At 35.2% G+C, this 19,508-nt stretch overlaps 1 protein-coding gene across 2 annotated transcripts in view; it reads left to right on the top strand.

Moving 5' to 3' along the window:
• RNGTT (RNA guanylyltransferase and 5'-phosphatase) overlaps window positions 1-19,508 on the top strand; it is a 235,902-nt gene that overhangs the window by 134,045 nt on the left and 82,349 nt on the right. For both annotated transcript variants that reach the window (XM_036220097.1, XM_016140623.2), the window contains exon 13: window positions 5,461-5,561. In XM_036220097.1, coding sequence (XP_036075990.1) covers window positions 5,461-5,561 — 101 coding nt within the window. The remainder of the gene's footprint in view (window positions 1-5,460; window positions 5,562-19,508) is intronic.

Here is a 19,508-nt window from a genome sequence, read left to right as displayed (position 1 = left end):
TTACCTCTTCCAGATATTTCTTACATGTAGAATCATAAAATTTTTGTCCTTTTTAAGAAAATCATAAAAAATTCTGGCTTATTTCACTTACCATAGTGTTTTTGAGGCTCATTTTTTTTTTTGTAGCATGTTTCAGAACTTCATTCCTTTTTATGGCTGAATACTACTCCATTGTATATGTATATCACATTTTGTTCATCCAATCATACAATAATTGAAACTTAGGTCGTTTCCACCTTTTGACTCTTGTGAATATATACCTAGGATTGGGGTTGCTGAGTCATATGGTAATTCTATGTTTAACTTTTTGAGGAACTGTCAAAATGTTATCCATAGTGGCTGCATAATTTTATAATTGCTACATGGTTATGTACATAGCTTCTAATTTCACCACATCTACCCCAATACTTGGTATTTTCTTTTTTCTTTTTAAAAATTATAGCCACCCTGGTAGGTGTGAAGTGGTATCTCATTGTGGTTTTGGTTTGCATTTCCCTCATGGCTAATGATGGTGAGCATCTTTTCATGTGCTTACTGATTATTTGTATATCTTATATGGAGAACTGTTTATTCAAGATCTTTGACAATTTTTTAATTTTTTTTTGTCATTATTGAATTGTATCAGTTCTTTATATATTTTGGGTATTAAACTCTTATCAAATATATGATTTTCTTATATTTTCTCCTACAGGTTGTCTTTCCACTTTCCTGATGTTTTGCGATGTAGAATAATTTAATTTTGATGAAGTCCAGTTTATCTCTCTCTCTTTTTAAAATAAATTGCTCATGCTTTTCATGTCATATCTAAGAATATACTGCCAAACCCAAGATCATGAAAATTTACCCATGTTTTCTTCTAAGAGTTTTATGGTTTTACCTGTTATATTTAGGTTGTTGGTTCATTTTTATGTAGTTGTTATATATGGTGGGAGGTAGGGGTCAGTTTATTCTTTGTATCTGGAAATCCAGTTGTCCAGCATTATCTTTCAAAGAGAGCATTCTCTTCCTATTAAATGGCCTTAGCACTCCTGTTAAAAAATCAGTTGGCTACAGATGTATGGGTTTATTTCTGTACTCTCAATTTCATTTCATTGGTTGATATTTCCATCCTTATGTCAGCAACTCTGTTTTAATTACTGTAGTCTTATAGTAATTTTTGAAATTAGGAAGTGTGAGTCCTTCAAGTTTGTTTGTTTTTTCAAGATTTTGGCTCTTCAGAGCCTCTTGCAACTCCATATGAAACTGAGGATCAGCTTTTCTATTTCTGCAAAAACAGGTTGTTAGAATTTCGATAGGGATCTCATTGAATCTGTGGATTGCTTTGGGTAATATTAGCATCTTAACAATCTTTAGTCTTCCTAAATTGGTGTCCTGAAACCATTTCCAATGTGAGAATGGGATTTTCTCTGTACCAACAAGCAAATCTTTGACAACAGCTGGATGTCCTGTAATTCATCTTAATTCTGACACCGTCTACCCAGAGATAGCATCAGATTCCACAGGTTGAAGGCTCAGTCTTAGAGGACTGTCCCCCCACTTCCCACTTCAGACAACATTCACAAACTCAGGTTGTTACCAGTGCTTCTGATCGACCAGCTGTAGATTGGAGGTCACATTGACCTCTTTCTTGGACTTCAGATGCCTGTTGTAGATCTAGGTTGTTACTGGTACTTTTGACCAACTGACTATAAATCAGAGATTCCCATGACCTTCACCTCAGGTTTTATTAATTTGCTAGAGCAGCTCACAGAACTCAGAGAAACATTGTACTTACTGGATTACTGGTTTATTATAAAATGTTATGACTCTGGAATAGCCAGATGGAAGAAATACATGAACAAGGTATGGGGAATGGGTGTGGAGCTACCCTGCTCTTTTCAGGTATGTCCCTCTCCTGAAATCTCCACGTGTCCACCAACTCAGAACCTCTCTGAATATTGTCATTTGGGTTTTTACAGAGACTTCATTACATAGAATTGATTAAAATCATTAGCTGTTGGCAGTTGATCCAGCCTCCAGCCCCTTTCCCCTCTTCTGAAGGTGCATGGGATGGTATGGAAAGTTCCAACCCTCTAATCCTGTGGTTGGCTCCTGTGACAACCAGCTTCCAGTCTTAGGTGCTTTCCAAAAGCCATTTTATTAACATAACAAAAGGCCTTTATTACTCTCATCACTTCAGAAATTCTAAGAGTTTTAGGAGCTGTGAGAGGACAAAGACCAAACGTGTATTTTGTATTATAAATCACAATATCACACTTCTTGTCTATGAACATGGGATATCTTTCCATTTTTAGGTCTTCTTTATCTTTTGCAGCAATGTTTTACAGTTTTCGGTATACATATTACTCCTTTCTTTGGTTAAATTAATTCCTAAGTATTTTGCGATTTTAGATGCCATTGTAAATAGAATTACTTTCTTCTTTTTTAGATTGTTAATTGCTCTTTTATAGAAATGCAGTGGATTTTTTATGTTGATTATACCACTCAGAATATTAAATTATTAGGAGTAAGTTTAAAGTTATGCAAGACCTGTGTACTGGAAACTATAAAACATTGATAAGAGAAATTTTTTAAGACCTAAGTAGATTTGCAGAGGTTATGAATTGGAAGATTCAGTATTGTTAAGATGTTATTTTCTCCTTAATTGATCTATTGATTCAGTGCAATCCTAACTAAAATCCCAATTGATTTATTTTTCATAGAAATTTACAAGCTGATTTTAAAATGATAAGAGAATTTGGAAAAAGAAGCTAGAGTTTTAGAACTTAAATAACCTGGTTTCAAAACTTATAAAGCTACAGTAATCAAGACATTATGCTTACTAGCAAGTAGACAGGCATGTTTATCAATCAATGCAACACATTAGTGAGAATAGAAATATCTCTATAATTGGTTTTGACAAAGGTGCCAAGGCAACTCAGTGAGAAAAGAATAATCTTTTCAGTAAGTAGTACTGGATCAATTTGATATTCACTTGCCAAACAGTTAAACATAGCCCCTTACTTCGCACCATATAGATGAGTTAACCTCAGATTATATACCTGAAAATAAGAGCTAAAACTATAAAATTGATCTTAAGAAAAAATAGTAGAAAATCGCAGTGATCTTAGGCAGAGAATTTTTAAAGAGGGCACAGAAAATGTAAATGATAAGAATTTAAAATTAATGATTTTTTTTTTTTTTTTAAGGTGAGGCAGCCCTTGGTTGACCTCACAGATTGCGAGGACTTTGTCAGCTTATAATCCTTTATTTTTTGTTTTTTTATGCCTAGGTCTCCCATCCAAGTACTAACCCTGCTTAGCTTCCAAGATCAGATGGGATCGGGCTTGTTCAGGGTGGCATGGCCATAGACTAAAATTAATGATTTTGAAAAGATACTCAGCATCACTAATCATCAGGGGAATGTAAATCAGAACCACAGTGAGAAATCACCTCACACCTGTTAGAATGGTCATTAAAAAATCAAAAGATAACAAATATTGGTGAGAATGTGAAGAAAGGGGAACCTTGTGCACTATTGATGGGAATGTAATTTGATACAGCTATTATGAAAAACAGTTTGATGGTTCCTCAGGAAATTAAGAATAGAACTATCATGTGATTCAGCAGTCCCACTTCTGGGTATGTATCTAAAAGAGATAAAATCAGTATCTTAAAGAGATATCTGTCAGTGTTCTCATGTTTACTACAGCATTATTCATGGTTACCAAAATATGGAAACAATTGAAATGTCTGTCTACAGATGAATAAAGAACATGTGGTATACATACAAATAGGATATTATTCAGCCTTAAGAAAGAAGGAAATCCTACCATTCCTGACAACATGGATGAACTTGGAGTACATTATGCTAAGTGAAATAAGCCAGGCACAGAAAGACAAATATCACATGTCTCACATATATATGAAATCTTAACAAAAACAGTTGTTGAACTCATAACAGAGAGTAGAATGATGGTTGTCAGAGGCTAGGGGATAGTGGAAAAGGGGAGATATTTATCATAGGGTACAAACTTTTCGTTATAAGTTGAATAATTTCTGGAGACCTAATGTAAAGTATAGTGAATATGGTTAATACTAATAATGTATACTTGAAATTTGATAAAAGAGTAGATCTTAAATGTTCTCACCACCAAAAAAAAAAAAAAGAGATGATGAATATATTAATTAGCTTGATTGTGGTAATTATTTCACAATAGATGTCAAAACATCATGTTGTACACCTTAAAATTTTTATTTCTCAATCATACCTCAATAAAGCCAGAAGGAAAATGACAATTTTTGACTTCATTGAAAACAAAACAAAACAAAACTTTACTCTGTGAAAGAAATTAAGAATTAAAAAGGCAAGACAACAACCAGTAGAAATTTGCAGTACATATATCCAACCAAGGCTCTTTATCCAGAATATATAAGCAAATCTTGCAAGTTAATAATGAGATTACCCAGTAAAAAGGATAATATCTTGAGTAGACTCTACACCAAAGAAGATACAGAAATATCAAATAGACAAATTACAAGATCTTCAACATCTTTTGCCATTAGAAAAATGCAAATTAAAATTATGAGACATTTTAGAATTAAAAATTTAGAATTAGACTGAAAGTACATAGACCTCTCATATATTACTGGTGGGAATGGAAAATGTTACAGTCACTTTGGAAAACATAGAAAGTTCTTATAAAGTTAGACATGTATTTACCATGTGACCCAGCCATTTTACTCCTAGGTTTTTACCCAAGAGTTATAAAACCATGTCCATACAGATGTTCACAGCAGCATCATTTATGATACCTAAAACTGGGAAAAACCCAGATATCCACTGACTTGTATAAATAATTTGTGGTATATACATAAAATAGAATTCTACTCAGTAATATAAAGGAACAAACTACTAATATATGCACCAGCATAGATAAATTAGAAAACCTCATATTGAGGATTTCTCATGAAATCTAGTAAAGACAAAACTACTGTGATAGAAAGGTCACTGTTGCCAGAGAATTGGGGGGAGGGAATTGACTGCAGATGCCAGGAAGAAACTTTTTGGGTAACCGAAATGCTATATATATTCATCTTGGTGATGGTTACATGATTGTATCCATTTGCCAAATTCATTGGTTAATTTTATTCATTGTAAATTATCCCACAGTAAAGCTGAACAAGAAAAAACAAATTTAAAAAATGATTGAACTTAACTTAAGCCATAGAAACATTGGAGAGAATAACAAGTTTCATTCTTTTTCTGGACGTTCACAAGGTCTACATGCTTTGGCAGAGAGAGGGGAAAGGCCATCAGTGGGAGGTAGATACTTATCTTCACTCACTAGTTGAAAATAAAAATTGAGTTCAGAAAAGAACAGTAATTTTGCTTAATAGAAAGTAATCGATGTTATATTTAATAAATCAAATTTAAAATTTTAGCTTCTTATTAACTATTATCATTTGAATTCACTTTAGAAATATAAACCTGGTCGATGCGATGAAATTTTGAAATGGAAGCCTCCCAGTCTGAATTCTGTCGATTTTCGCCTTAAGATAACAAGAATGGGAGGAGAAGGGTAAGTATGCACCTTTGTTCCTCCACCATTTTTACACGAAATAATACTATTTGTATGAGGCTTCACTGTTTACCATGTATTTTACTCGTACTCTACAAAAAAAAAAGGAAAATACGATATTTGACATTATATACTTTTTAATTTATATATATTTTTTCAATTCTAGTTGACATATTATTATTAGTTTCAGATATACAACATAGTGATTAGACATTAATATCAATTAGGAAACGATCACCCTGATAATGCAGTACCCATCTGACACTGTACATAGTTATTACAGTATTACTGACTACATCTGCATGACTGTTTTGTAACTACCAATTTATACCTCTTAATATTTTCCCCTCATCACTCATCTCACCACCTTCCAATCTGGCAGCCATCAAAATGCTCTCTATATGTGAACCTATTTCTGTTGTTTGTTTATCTTATTCTCTAGATTTCACATATAAGTGAAATCATATGACACTTGTCTTTGTCTGACTTACCCTTTAGGTCCATTCATGTTGTTGCAGGTGGCAAGATTTCATTCTTTTTTATAGCTAAGTTATATTCCATTGTATATGTGTACCACTTCTTCTTTATCCATTCATTTATTGATGGACACCCAGGTAGCCTTCATATCTTGGTGGTTGAAAATAATACTGCAATGAATATATAGGTACATGTGTTGCTTTGAAGTAGTGTTGTGGATTTTTTTGATTAAATACCCAGAAGTGTATTACTCGGTCCTTCTTTATCTTTTGTTAGAGCCCTTTTTTTTTTTTTATGTCTGTTTTGTCTGATATTAGTATTACTACCCCAGCTTTTTTTGTTTGTTTCCATTTTCATGTGGTATCTTTTTTATCCTTTTATTTTCAGTCTGTATGTGTCTTTTGATCCGAAGTGAAGTCTCTTGTAGGCAGCATATGTCGAGTCATGTTTTCTTATCCATTTAGCCACCTTAGTTTTTGAATGGAGCACTTAATCTATTTACATTTAAAGTAATTGTTGATAGGTATGTAGTTATTGCCATTTTTTTATTCATAATTTTGATGTTTTTCTTCTTTTTAAAGAAGTTGCTCTAATATTTCCTGTAATACTGGTTTGTTGTTATTTGATGAACTCCTTTAGCTTTTTCTTATCTGAGAAGCTCTTAATTTGTCCTTTTATTCTACATGGTAGCTTTGCTGGATAGAATAGTCTTGGTTGTAGGTCCTTGTTTTTCGTAACTTTGACTATTTCATGCCAATCCTTCTGGCCTGCAAGATTTGTTGAGAACTTAGTTGCCAGTCTTATGGGAGCTCCCTTGTAGGTAACCAGTTGCTTTTTGCTCATTGTTTTTACGATTCTCTCTTTGTCTTTAACCTTGGAATTTTAATTACAATGGGTCTTGGTGTGTGCTTCTTTGGGTTCATTTTGTTTGGGACTTTCTGTACTTCCTGGGCTTTTATGTTTATTTCTTTCATCAGGTTTGGAAAGTTTTTCATCATTGTTTCTTCAAATAGGTTTTCAGTTTCTTGTTCTCTCTTCTTCTGGTACCACTATGATACAAATATTGTTAACACTTGATGTTGTCCCAGAAGCTCTTTTAACTATTCTCATTTTTTTGGATTCTCTTTTCCTGTTGCTGTTCTGATTGAGTGTTTTCTGCTACCTTACCTCTAAATCTCTGAGTTGATCCTCTGCTTCATCTAACCTATTGTTGATTTTCTTTAATGTATTCTTCATTTCAGTTATCGTAATCTTTATTTTTTACTGGCTCTTTTTCATGTTTCTTTCTTTTTCTGTTTTCTATCTTTGTTAAAGGTCTCACTGAGTTCATCTACTCTTCCCCTAAGTTCTTTGAGCATCCGTATAACCAGTTTTTTGAACTCTGCATCTAGTAGATTGCTTGTCTCCATTTTGTTTAGTTCTTTTTCTGGAGTTTTGTTCTATTCTTTCATCAAGACATGTTTCTTTATCTTCTTTGTCTTGACTGCCTCCTCGTGTTTGTTTCTATGTATTAAGTAGAGCTACTATGTCTTCTGGTCTTAGTAGAATAGCTTTATGTAGTAGATGTCCTATGGGGCCCAGTAACACAGTCTTCTTAGCCAGGCACTCCAGTTGTCTGTCTCTTGTGTAGTTTTGTATGTGTCCTTTTGTTGTAGTTGAGCCCAGGTGGTTGTTTGCATGTCACTGGGAGAGACTGACCCTTAGGTTGGTTGATTGTGAGGACTGGCTGTGACTATAGTGGAAAAGCTGTTGTGTAGGGGCTGACTCCACTGAGCAGAGCTCTGGTGCCTGCCAAGTCCGCTCTCTGGGTGTGTCGTTTGTGGTGGCAGCTGGATGGTACTCTTGTTTTGTCCTAAGTGGCCACCGGGTGTGCTGGCCTAGGGTTCTCCTGGGAGGGGCCCTGCCATAGGCCAAGTTCAGCCACTGCCTGTGCTCTGCCTGGGGCTACTTGGCATGAACCACAAAGAGATCTGCAGATGTCTTCCACTCATGCTGGGTGTGGAGGTGCCTGGGTGTAGCTAAGCTGTAGGCTTGAGAATGCTTACCAAGAGGGATGGATGGGGCACACCAAGGCTAGATGCTACTTATTTGGGGTTTGTGAACCTTTGAGAGAGTTCATGAAAGCCTGTAGCACGAGCCATGACAGGCAGTTTATTTGGAAGCACCACTGGAATTCACTTGGGTGGGCCTGCAAGTTGGTTTGGGCAGGGTCTCAGGAAATTACCAAAGTTGGGCAAATAGTGTTATCCAGGTTGATGGAGACTCATATATGGTGCTCACTTAAGTCTACATGTTTGGCTGAGGTAAGGCTCAACAAAGGAACAATGGCCTCTGTCAGTGCTTCTATCAGGGAAAAAGCTTGCCCCAAAGCCAGACTTTCCATATGTCCCTGGTGCCTTATAAGCTACTGCCCCAGCAGTGGAATGAATAAATCAGTCAGCAAGTAAGTTTGTGTGTGGGCCCTTTAAGAGGAATGCCTGGGATTACTGCAGCCTTCTGTCACACTCAGCCAGCCACAAGCTCCACTGCTTTTCACAGCCAGAAGTTGTAGAGACTTCCCTTGCTGACACTGGTGCTCTAGGCTGTAGAATCCATTGTGGGTTCCTCTGGGGTTATTTCTACAGCTGAGATATCCTCGATTCTCAACCACTGCACATGGGGGTGGGGCCAGCTTGTTTTATGACTCTGCCCCTTCTGCCAGTCTCAAGGTGGTTTCTTTTGTATGTCCTTAGTCATAAAAATTCTGTTCAGCTAGTCTTCAGTGGTTCTCCAGGCTGATTCTATAATTTAGTTGTAATTTTCATGTGGTCATGGGAGAAGGCAAGCACAGTGTTTATCTAATCTGGCATCTTAACTGGAACTTGTAGTGTGTTTTTTAAAATAATGTCTTAGACCTTTGGAGTATGGTTTTGAATCAAACTCAGCTGCTGTAATAAAGTGGTGATAGTATCTATTAACATTGGTTTATTATGGTCCAAAATAACTTGTGTATCTTAGCAATTTACACTGTGTTGAGTTTTATAGACATGTAACAGACTTTCATCTGAAAGCCGTATATTGTTTTTAAAATATTGTGAATTTATATTGACTAATATACAACCAAAAACCATGGTCATTGTCAAAAGCTGAGATTACAAAGGTAGTCTGTATTTTGGAAAGTGCAAACTCTTGAGTGCAATGTTAGTGACAAAAGTATAAACTTATTTTTTGTATAGCATAGTAATTTAGAGCACAAATTCTAGAGCCAGAGTGCCTGTGTTTATATCTCCTTATTTGCTGTGTTACCTCAAGCACATTCCTTTTTTTCTGTGCCTCAATTACCCATCAATAAAATAAGAATCAGCTTCATAAGACTTTTGTGAGGATTAAACAAGCTAATATATGCAAACTATTTGAGAACAGATGGCACATGGTAAGCATTTAAATGTTTGCTATTATTTTTGTTGTTTTAATTTTGATTTAAGTCAGTATTCCCTATTTTTCATTCCTATAATTCTGTTGTTTCCTGAACTGTGTAAGTTCATTTTTCCTAGTGAATCATTTTGTGTTTGATTCCCATCCCTATTAACTTCTTCCTTTTAAAATATATCTTCAATTTATTTGTGTAATTAATCATAAATTGTTTATGCAAGAATATAACAAAATCAGAAAAGTTTTATTTACAGAATTTTTTGTAACAAATATCTTAAAATCACCTTAGCAATATGTATAGTGGTTAAGAACATAAATTCTTGGCCAAGAATGCATAGAACCAAAGCCTAGCTTCACTGTTTACTTGCTATTGAAGTCTTGTTAGTTCATCTTTCTAGTCCTCATCTGTAAAATATCCACAATAATCATGCTTATCTCATTGATTTGTTGTGAATACTTATTCATACTCTGTGTAATTATAGGAGTGAACAAAGTAAATATAAATTCTGTCTTTATAGCCTTCACGTTTACAAGCTAGTGGGCTAAAATGGAAAAACAATACTGCTTTGTGAGGTTTTGTAGGAATTTAAAAATTAATATTTATAAGGAACTTAGCATAGAAATCAATCATTTTTGTCTTTTTGATGATTGTGGTTACTAATTTAACCTCAGCAGAATGTATGATTATGTCATGAATTAAAAACAACCTGTATTATCAAGTGGGAGGATAAAGTGCTGCTAATGAAGAAGCCACACTTTCCTGTAAAAAATATGAAGATATTTGTTACGTCTAATAAAAAATATACATTCTAAAACAACAGTGAAATTTAATTTTTTATATATCACGTTGGCAGACATCAACAGCATCCCTTTTGAATGGTATGTGAGAAAATAGACATTCTCCTAAGCCGTTTAGTAGGAATGCAGATTGGTACAACTCTCGTAGTAGACAGTGAGGTCATATACATCCTGGGGAGATAGGCTTCAAGTTTTGTGAAAAGAGAGGTGTTATTTGTTTTCTACATGGTTGTATTCTCAGTACCTAGTAGGTGGCTTATATAGAACAGGTGCTCAATAATATTAAATGGTGGGATGTATATACAAACAATACTCCAAAAAGTGTATGTGTAAGAATTTTATTGTATCACTTACAGTAGAGAAAAATTAGAAATATTCAGTGTCTTTTTTACTTTATAAGTCTTTTGTAATATACATACACATCTTTTCATGTGTGCGTTTCTAGGACAGTTGTTAATAACATTCTGTTCTCTCTAAATAGTGTCTTTTATAGAAAGGTCCAGCTTGTTGAGATATAGGGTTTTCTTAGAGGCTTAAAATTGATCTCAGACCTAGCATCCAACTTTGTTTTTTGATTTTACATTTACACATAGTTATATAACATTAATAGGAATATCAGTTTGTGTCTAGTCGAAAGAGAAACCATAGCCATTATTTTAACAGAATTAAATATGGAAAATTGTTATCAGTTATTAAAGAACTGAAAAGGCAAAAAAGCGTTGAAGGGGTAGTAACTGCAGGAAGCATCTACCATGTAATAGACTAAGGGAACAAAGGAATAAGGGTGAATTATTAAAATTTAGTTGCTTGGAGGAGGCCATGTAATGCTCATAAGGAGGTCTTTGCCAGCTGGTGGTGTTGCCTCAGGATCTTGGAGGACGGATATTTAAACATTCTGAGGAAGTGGGTAGTACTGACTAGCAGGTGTTGGTTTTTCAGAGGAGATCCAGTGAGGCTGATTCTAGGACCGTGGAAAAACCTTCAGTAGAACTAACTGGTAGTATTGGAATCAGTTGTCACCCCTATGGTAGAAACTTTTCCTGCAAACAGGAAAGGATAGACCCTTTCTTTGTCCTCTAGTCTTTTCGTCCTCCCCACCCCCAGAGGGTTCTAGCATAACAAATTTGAGCATAAAAAATGAGTTCAAAGCCAAGAGACTGTAGCTTAACATAAGCATAGTCCACTTCTTTATTTACTTAGCATCCATGTATTTCTATATAGTTTTGAATTTCCATAAAACAGCAAAAATGTTTTTCTTTCAATGAAGATGCAGATATTCTCCCACTGTCTCATCAAAGTGTGGAGACACAAAGTCCTAATAATCATTTATTTATTTCTGGGAGACAGTCACGGTATCTATCTCTGTGCAATGTGTGTTACTTAATGACTAAATTGTGAAGTTAGTCAACATCAGCAGTCTTGACTCTGGTCATAAGACCTAAGCTGAAACTTTCTGTTCTGCTGTCCATTTCATTTTTTCTTTATTCTCAGCAAGGCGCTCAGAAGATCAAGTTTTTTTTTTACTTAGGTGACACAAAACCTTTCTTCCTGATAGGTCTTATCCTCCGTGGTCTTTCGTGTGTGTGTGTGTGTGTAGTTTTTCACTTACTTTTACTGTTGGGCATGGAAATACCAAGAAGTATCCCAGAGACTATCTTGGGTTCCAGATTTAGTCCTAGCTTGTAGGTTATGTAGCAGCAACCTGGTTTTTCTTCGTAATAGAATCTGTCACTTCAGCCAGTAGTCTTTTTGTATTTGGTTCGGTTATATGAGGAGCACAAAATGGTCAGCTGGCAGTTTAAATTTTTATTTCACTGGAACAGTCTTGTGTCCCTGGATACAGAAGTGTGTGTGTTCACAAACCAAGATTTCCAAACCAAAGCTGCCGGGGTGGGAAACGAGAGTTCTGTGAGCAGGTGATAAGGGATAATGCTGAGGTGAGGACGATTCTTTGACCCACGTATTTTGGCTGAGGGGGAAACTACACCGTATATTTGGTAACAATTTAAAAACATGTACCATGTCCTGTAGGAACACTATCCTTTTAAGGTAGGGTCTTCTAACTGGTGTTGTAACTGACTTTTCAATTCATCATTCTGCTTTTCTATTAAGCTAGCAGCTGCTTCTAGGTGGTGGGTAAGACCAGTGAATTTCAAGGCTGTAAGTCCATTGTCTCACTTGTTTTGCTGTGAAGTAAATTTTATGACAAATCATATTAATAAGTTATGCTGTAAGTCCATAGAGGTGATGATAATAGAAGTTCTAAAGACAAAAAAAAGAATATTTTGTCTGGAATATTTATATGACCCAGGGAGGAGAAATTGCTGGAAGATGGAAGAAGTCAGTGTAATCAACCTGTGTCCGGTATTTTCACCATAGCATCTTTGCTGTAGACATCTTTGGCACAAGCATTTTTGCTGTAAACAAAATTGTATAACTAAATTGGCCATAAGGCAGTTTTGCCATAAAAAAAAAAAAGATAAAATCACAAATAAAGAGGGACATTCATAGCAATACTATGAAAATAACTTAATTTTGTGGGTTGTACCTAACTTTTCTTCGTTCTGTGGAAAATGTGGGTTCAACTCTGCCTCTCTTTCTCCTCCTAATGTAATGTTTTTGTTTGTTTGTTTGTTTGTTTGTTTGTTTGTTTTTAAAATCAACTAACTCTTGGGGCAAAAATCAACTGGGAGAAATGCTAACAATTTTAAGACAACCTCTATTTAAATTGATCACTTCATTAATGGAGAAAAACCAGTCCGACAATTAGCTTAAATATATTTTAAGTCCGCTGAAGGCAGTTAATTCGTTGATGGAGTATTGAAACGATAAAATTCCCCCAGACTCCATCAAACTATCAGCCAGTAATTTTGTCTTTTTTATGGCAAAATTGACTTACGGCCAACCAGTTATGTGGTAAAAATGTTTGTGGCAAAAATGCTTGTGGCAAAGAAGCTGTAGCAAAAGTACCTAGAACATAATAATCACCTACCATAGTGACCTATAATATACTGTCAGCTTAGCATAATGATACTTACTCTGTGGGTCAGTGGCTGGCTGATCCCCCTGGGGAATGATGCTATATCAGGCACCTCAGTGTTGGTCTCAACTATTGGCAGGTAGCTGTGGCCAGATCAGCTGTGGGAAGGAAAAGTTCATGTAATTGAGCCCACTTATAGCCTCTATCTTTGCCACTATTACCATTTTTCACAAGGGCTTATTGAGTAAACTCTGGGATGTCTGGGCCAATAAACGAATTGACATTCAGAATGATTCATTTTGGCCACCTGATTATTGAGAGCCTCTTCTGTGATATATGCATATTTTCTTGACAATATGTGTATATTTTGAGAGGTTCCTCTACATGCCTTTCCCAGACCTCATTGTCACTAATTTTCCAATCCAGTGCTTTCCATATTCTTTACCAATTAATCTTCCAAACTATTGACAGTGCAGATTTGCACTTCTGGCCATCTCTCAGTCCAGACTGTACTTCTCAAAGTTTGACCAGTTGGGAGAATTTCCCATCACTGATGTCATCAGACTGTTATTGGGCAACAGTCCATTTCCTGTTTATTCTAGGATGCTATGGAACTAACTTTGAAGTACACCTAAGTTTCTTCTTTTTTATTCATCCAATTATAAGAAATTCCCCCATGATGTTAGATACGGATTGAAGAAAAAAAAGCAGTGCCTCAGGAAAGAAAGCTGTACGTCTACATATGTTTTCTGGACTTGCTCAAGCTCAATATCTTGTATAGCATTTCTGCTTACTGATAGTTTGTTTCACTATGCCTATACCTTATGGCTTAGTGGGTCAGGGCAACTTAGGTTATCACGTGGTTACTTGCTTCCCACGATTAGGCCTTCATTCTCTTTCAAGGTCCTATAGAAAGCTAGGATTCATTTCTCAAAAGAATAATCTTTAGGAAGTGTCACGATTTTGCTTTAAAAGAAGATTTGTGATATGATTATTCTGTTGGGGCTTGTGTGATGCTCCAGATAAATGATGTACAGGGTTATAAGGTTCAAAAGGTAGAACAACTTATATAACAGCCTGGAATTGTTACAGAGCCTTCTCACTCTGATCCTAACTTATGAATAAATGCTTGTCAAACATTGTCCCCCCCCCATAAAGTAATAAATAGTAAAAATGTAGTAATTTATAATAAATAATAAAAATATAGTAATTTGTCTTTCACCTTGGAGAAGCTATCTGATGGGTCTTAAGCCATTGGACTCCCAGAAACCTTACTTCAGTAATGGGTCCTTTAATTTTTATCCTTCATTTTCTGTCTTACATATGTGTTACTGAGGCTTTTAAAGGACTTATATTTCCTTCTCATTGCTTCCAGTAAGCCAGAGTCCAAACTCATCAGCATTGTGGATCCATTTTTTGTTCTGTGTAATGTCAAAAGGACCACTCTGACAATTCTTCAGAATGTTAAAGATAAACCATATGACTAATCAGTTCTTCTCTCAGGTATATCAAGAAAAATGAAAACATGCGTCCACAGAAGAATTTGTGCATGAATTTTTATAGCAACATTTTTTGTAATAGCCAAAGGCGGAAATAACCCAACTATCCATCATCCAAAAAATGGATAAATGTGCTAACACAGTAGCTCTTTTATTCACCAGATTAGGATAATAGATCCTCTTAAGCAAAGGGGCTCTGGAATTTTACCACTTGGATTTCAGTTCCAGCTTTGCAATCGCTGTGTTGCTTATGTTTCTACCACTGTATAATGTGAATATAGAAGTGCCTACCTCTTGTGGGAATTTAATGAGATAATATATATATATATAAACATTTAGATCACTACATGTCCCATGATAAATACAAAATACATGTTTAACTATTAAGAAGAAAATGACCGCTGTCTCTGTAGATTATACTGTGACAGAGAATGGGAGAGTAGATGGCCTTGAGGTATACTAATAGCTGATGCCAGGCAAAGGCAAATATCTTCTGATAGTACCTCAGATTGGTATAGAGAGGTACTTGTCAGCTTGTAGTTGGGTATAAGATTTCAGAGACTGTGTTGAGTTGCTTCATTAAAGATAGCACATCTGGAACAGCAGCTGCAATTGATGTGACATCCTGATTAAATTTATGATAATTCATGATCATTCTTCATGTGATCACTCACCTTCTGTAGAGGCTAAACTGGTAAATTAAATGGATATCTAATCAGTTTTGTCACCGTGGCATATTTAAGTCTTTGATGGTGGTAGTAATTTCTGCACCCCTCTTGGAGATAGAGATGCATTATTGCTTTTGCTTTACATCTCTGGCAGGGATGTTTCAGGGGCTTTCATTTATTTCACTAGCAAAATGACACTCCATAGGTCAGAGAGCCAAGTTGCCAAGTATTCTTCTTCCAGTTATACATTCAGGAACTGGAAAATAACCACAGGTAATATCCTTGAACATACTGTCTCACTTAGGTTTAAACTTGAGCCAGAAACCTATTTATCACTCAATCACCCTAAATCTCTCTTTAACTAGCAGACCATGATGCCATTTTGAGTAATTAGTATCTGTTTAAAGTGAGTTATCTAGTAATCTCTGGTTGGTCTGAATATTCCTTTTTTCCAGTGCACAGTCACTCTAGCAAATGCTGCTGGTGTTTTAGAGAACAATTGGAGGAAAATTTACAGCAAGGGTCAGCCCTTTTTTTTTTTTTTTTTTTGCTATAAAAGGCCAGATAGTAAATATTTTAGGGTTTGCAAGCCATACAATATTTGTCTCAACTACTCAGGTCTGCCATTGTAGTGCAAGAGCAGACATAGACAACATGTAAATGAATGTGTGTGGCTGTATTCCAGTAAAACTTTATTTACAGAAACAGATGTCAGGTCAGATATGGCCTGTGAGCTGTAGTTTGCCAACAGAAGACTTATAATATATACTTATTTATACTATATACTTGTACTTTGCAAGATCATTCTTCAAGTGGACTTGGCCTCTTCCTTCTAACAAGGGGTTATGTCTTAACCAGCCCAGGTCCGTGCATTTGAAGTTGAGAAATGCTAGCTTAATAGCAAGCATGATGAAATAAATAGAATCAACTTCATGGTTTTACTTTACCTCCTTTTGAAAATATATGAAAAAAAATCGTCTTACTCTGCTATTTTTTTTTGTTTTGCACAGATCTATTTAAAAAATAGATCATGCTTATTTGAACTGGTGGTATTATTTTTAAGATAGGAGTATAGCGGTAAAATATGTAGAATGTTGAAAAAAATGTTCCTCTATAAGAAAAGACTAAGTCAGCAAGAAATAGCTAATAAACCATATGGGGAAAAAACTCTTATTTCTTTACTGAGCAGATCCTTTTTTTCTTTTTTTCTCCCCTCTACTGCTCTTTTGGAACGAAATGCACTAGTCTTTTATTTACATTCCATTAAAAAGCTATTTTAAATAAGTGAAACGAGATAAAATACTAACATAACCAATATTATTATATAGTACAATCAATGATGAAGCTTTTTGGCTTAAAGCTGGTCATATTTGGGGTGGAGGCGTGTGTAACAATGACTCTTCATCTTTTAACAATGGTGCATAGTAACTGCTTTGGTTATCTTATTTGCAAATATTCTCATCATGCAGATATTTTTTAGGACACATCCTTTCTTGGATTTCAGTGTTTCCCGTGGTTATTATGTCAAATCCTTGATTATGTTTTATTTCCAGTTTGGGCTGGGAGAGGAAAGGAAAAACTTTTAACTGACTTTCAGTTCCTCTACCTGGCTATCTGTTAGGTTATTAATTCCTGATAACTCATTTCATCCTCCTTACTTCCTACAGAAAATCATTCGCAGGCCATCTACCAAAAATAAATACCAGAGTCAAAACACCTCTGAATAACTACTAGGAGAAAAGATGTTTTGGTTTCAAAACATCTGCTTATGAATTTACTGGAGTCAAATTACTTTCTTTCACTTACGAATTTACTAAAGAGAACTTGGTGTCACCTTTGTTTCATTATTTGGTTCTTTGGAGTTTAACTTTTAGATTTATTTATTTTAAGTTATTGTTTATAGTAAAACCTTTTTGTTTGTGTCATTTGTTCTAATTTAATGTATGTTTTCTTTACTTGCAATTTCTCTAAGGTTATGAGAAATTTATTATCTGGTAGATATCTCTGGGGAATATTGTGTGGATTAACTACTTAGTTAAATTCCTACTTCGAACCACACTGAAGGTGGTGGGTTGAGAAGTCACCCAAGTAATTTAAGATCACAGTATTTGACTGTAGACCCTCCTGATAGGTGGGATGGAGATAACTATAAACAGATCTTTTTCAGTAAGTTTGTTTTTTTACAGTGGTATGGGTATAGAATTCATCTTATAACCATAAGTATTCCTTTTATTTTGAGAAAATTTTAGGGGTATCTTGTATATTTCTAGTTAGTCCATCATTACCTACTTTAAGTTTTTAACAGCATTTATATATTGTAAGATTCATTCCTATAATGCTTTTCTTTCCTTCATTGTCACTTTCTTTTCCAGATTCATTTATTTATTGGATAGTTGTTTCTCAAGTATTTTTCCCAGATGGAGCTACACAGCATATTACTTTGAATTCTTGCTAACAGGTTAATACGTCTTACCTAAGTATAGAATTCTCGAGGTACAATTTTCCTTCTTTTCTTCCTTTCCTTCCCCTCCCTTGTTCCTTTCCTTTCAAAGCATAGTGGTTAGATGTCTGTATAATTGATGAAGTGATCCCTCTAATTAGTCTAGCACCCACCAGCACAATACATAGTTATTACAGTATTATTGACTCTGTTTCCTGTGCTGTACTTCACATCCCTTTGACTTTTTTGTAGCTACCAATTTGTACTTTTTAATCCCTTCACCTTTTCTTTCTTTTTTTTTTTTTTTATTATTTTGGGTACAGTGTTAAAAGATGAGAAATTATGTCAGTTTGGTTCTTTTTCTTTCCTCTATGGGTTACCTTGCTCTTATTTTTCTTTACTGGCTCATTGGGGCTCAAGTCTGATTATTGGAGTGCTGGATATGGTGGCAGTCCATGCAAGAAGGAAATATATGTGTTCTTTATCCTAGAGCATCAGTTATGTAGAGGCTTCCAGTTCCCTGTACTAAATAACAGGGGAAAGCCTCCCTGCTTCTTTATACATTTCTCCCATCTCGGGGCTCAGACATTTTCAGCGTTAGCTCTTTACATACCAAGAAGGTCAAATACATCATCTGGGCCAGTGTTTATCTCTAGGATTTTCACAGATTTCTGTGGTGTGTGCTTGTTCTTCCTGTGATTTGCTGATTTTTAAAATTTGCTAATTTTCAGTTTTGGGGCTCTTTCTAGCCTCTGGAGGAGAAAGTCACAAATTACTTCTCTTGTCAGGAAGCCCTCAAATTTTATATCTCACTTTTACCCAGAAGATACTTGGAATAAAGGGCTCATAATTTGGAGTTGGATATGGAGAGTCAGACATGTTTAAATCATCATCTTCCAAAGATCCTTAATCTTTTTAATTTTCAAGTAGTCCTTGTGTTTTTTGGTTTTCTTTTTCTTTCTTTTTTTTTTTTTAAATTTCTCATTTTATAAATTATGATCACAAATATGTTTCTGAACAACTCTTTCTCACTTCCTTACAGCTCAGTCTGCTGTAACAAAATACCATAGACTGGATGGCTTAACCAACAAACATTTATTTCTCACAGCCTGGTGGCTAGAAGTCTGAGATCAGGGTGCCCGCATGGTTGGGTTCCAGTAAAGGGCTTTCTTCTGGCTTGCTCACTTCTCATTGTATCCTTACATGGCAGAGAGAGCTAGCTTTCTGGCCTCTTCCTATAAGGGCACTAAACTTAATCATGAGGATTCCACCCTCATAATCCAATCACCTCCCGAAGGCAAACCTCAACATATCATATTGGGCATTAGATTTCAACATAAGAACTTTGAGGAACACAAACTTTCAGTCCATAACAGAAGGAATAGAAATTTTCCTTATGGTGTAGTGCTGTATGTTCTATTTTAACTTGTATTTATAGTCACCTTTAAGTTTGTCAAAGGCCTTTTAACCCCATATTCTCCTAAATATCTGACCTTAAAGTGAAAATCTGTTTCTCGAGACTCCCATGGATAAGACAGGAAGTTCAGTATGCTCTTCAGTTACTTGTCTGCTTCTCTTGCTCTTTGTCAGTATAATTTATAACTGTGGATATAAATCATATGCACTGTATTTTTATTTATTTTTTAATATATTTCAGAAAGCTTTTTTGAATTT

This window comes from Rousettus aegyptiacus, unplaced genomic scaffold (assembly GCF_014176215.1).
Source record: "Rousettus aegyptiacus isolate mRouAeg1 unplaced genomic scaffold, mRouAeg1.p scaffold_m13_p_1, whole genome shotgun sequence".
Lineage (NCBI taxonomy): Eukaryota > Metazoa > Chordata > Mammalia > Chiroptera > Pteropodidae > Rousettus > Rousettus aegyptiacus.
Note: the sequence above shows the minus strand (reverse complement) of the source record. Positions and strands in the feature narration are given on the sequence as shown.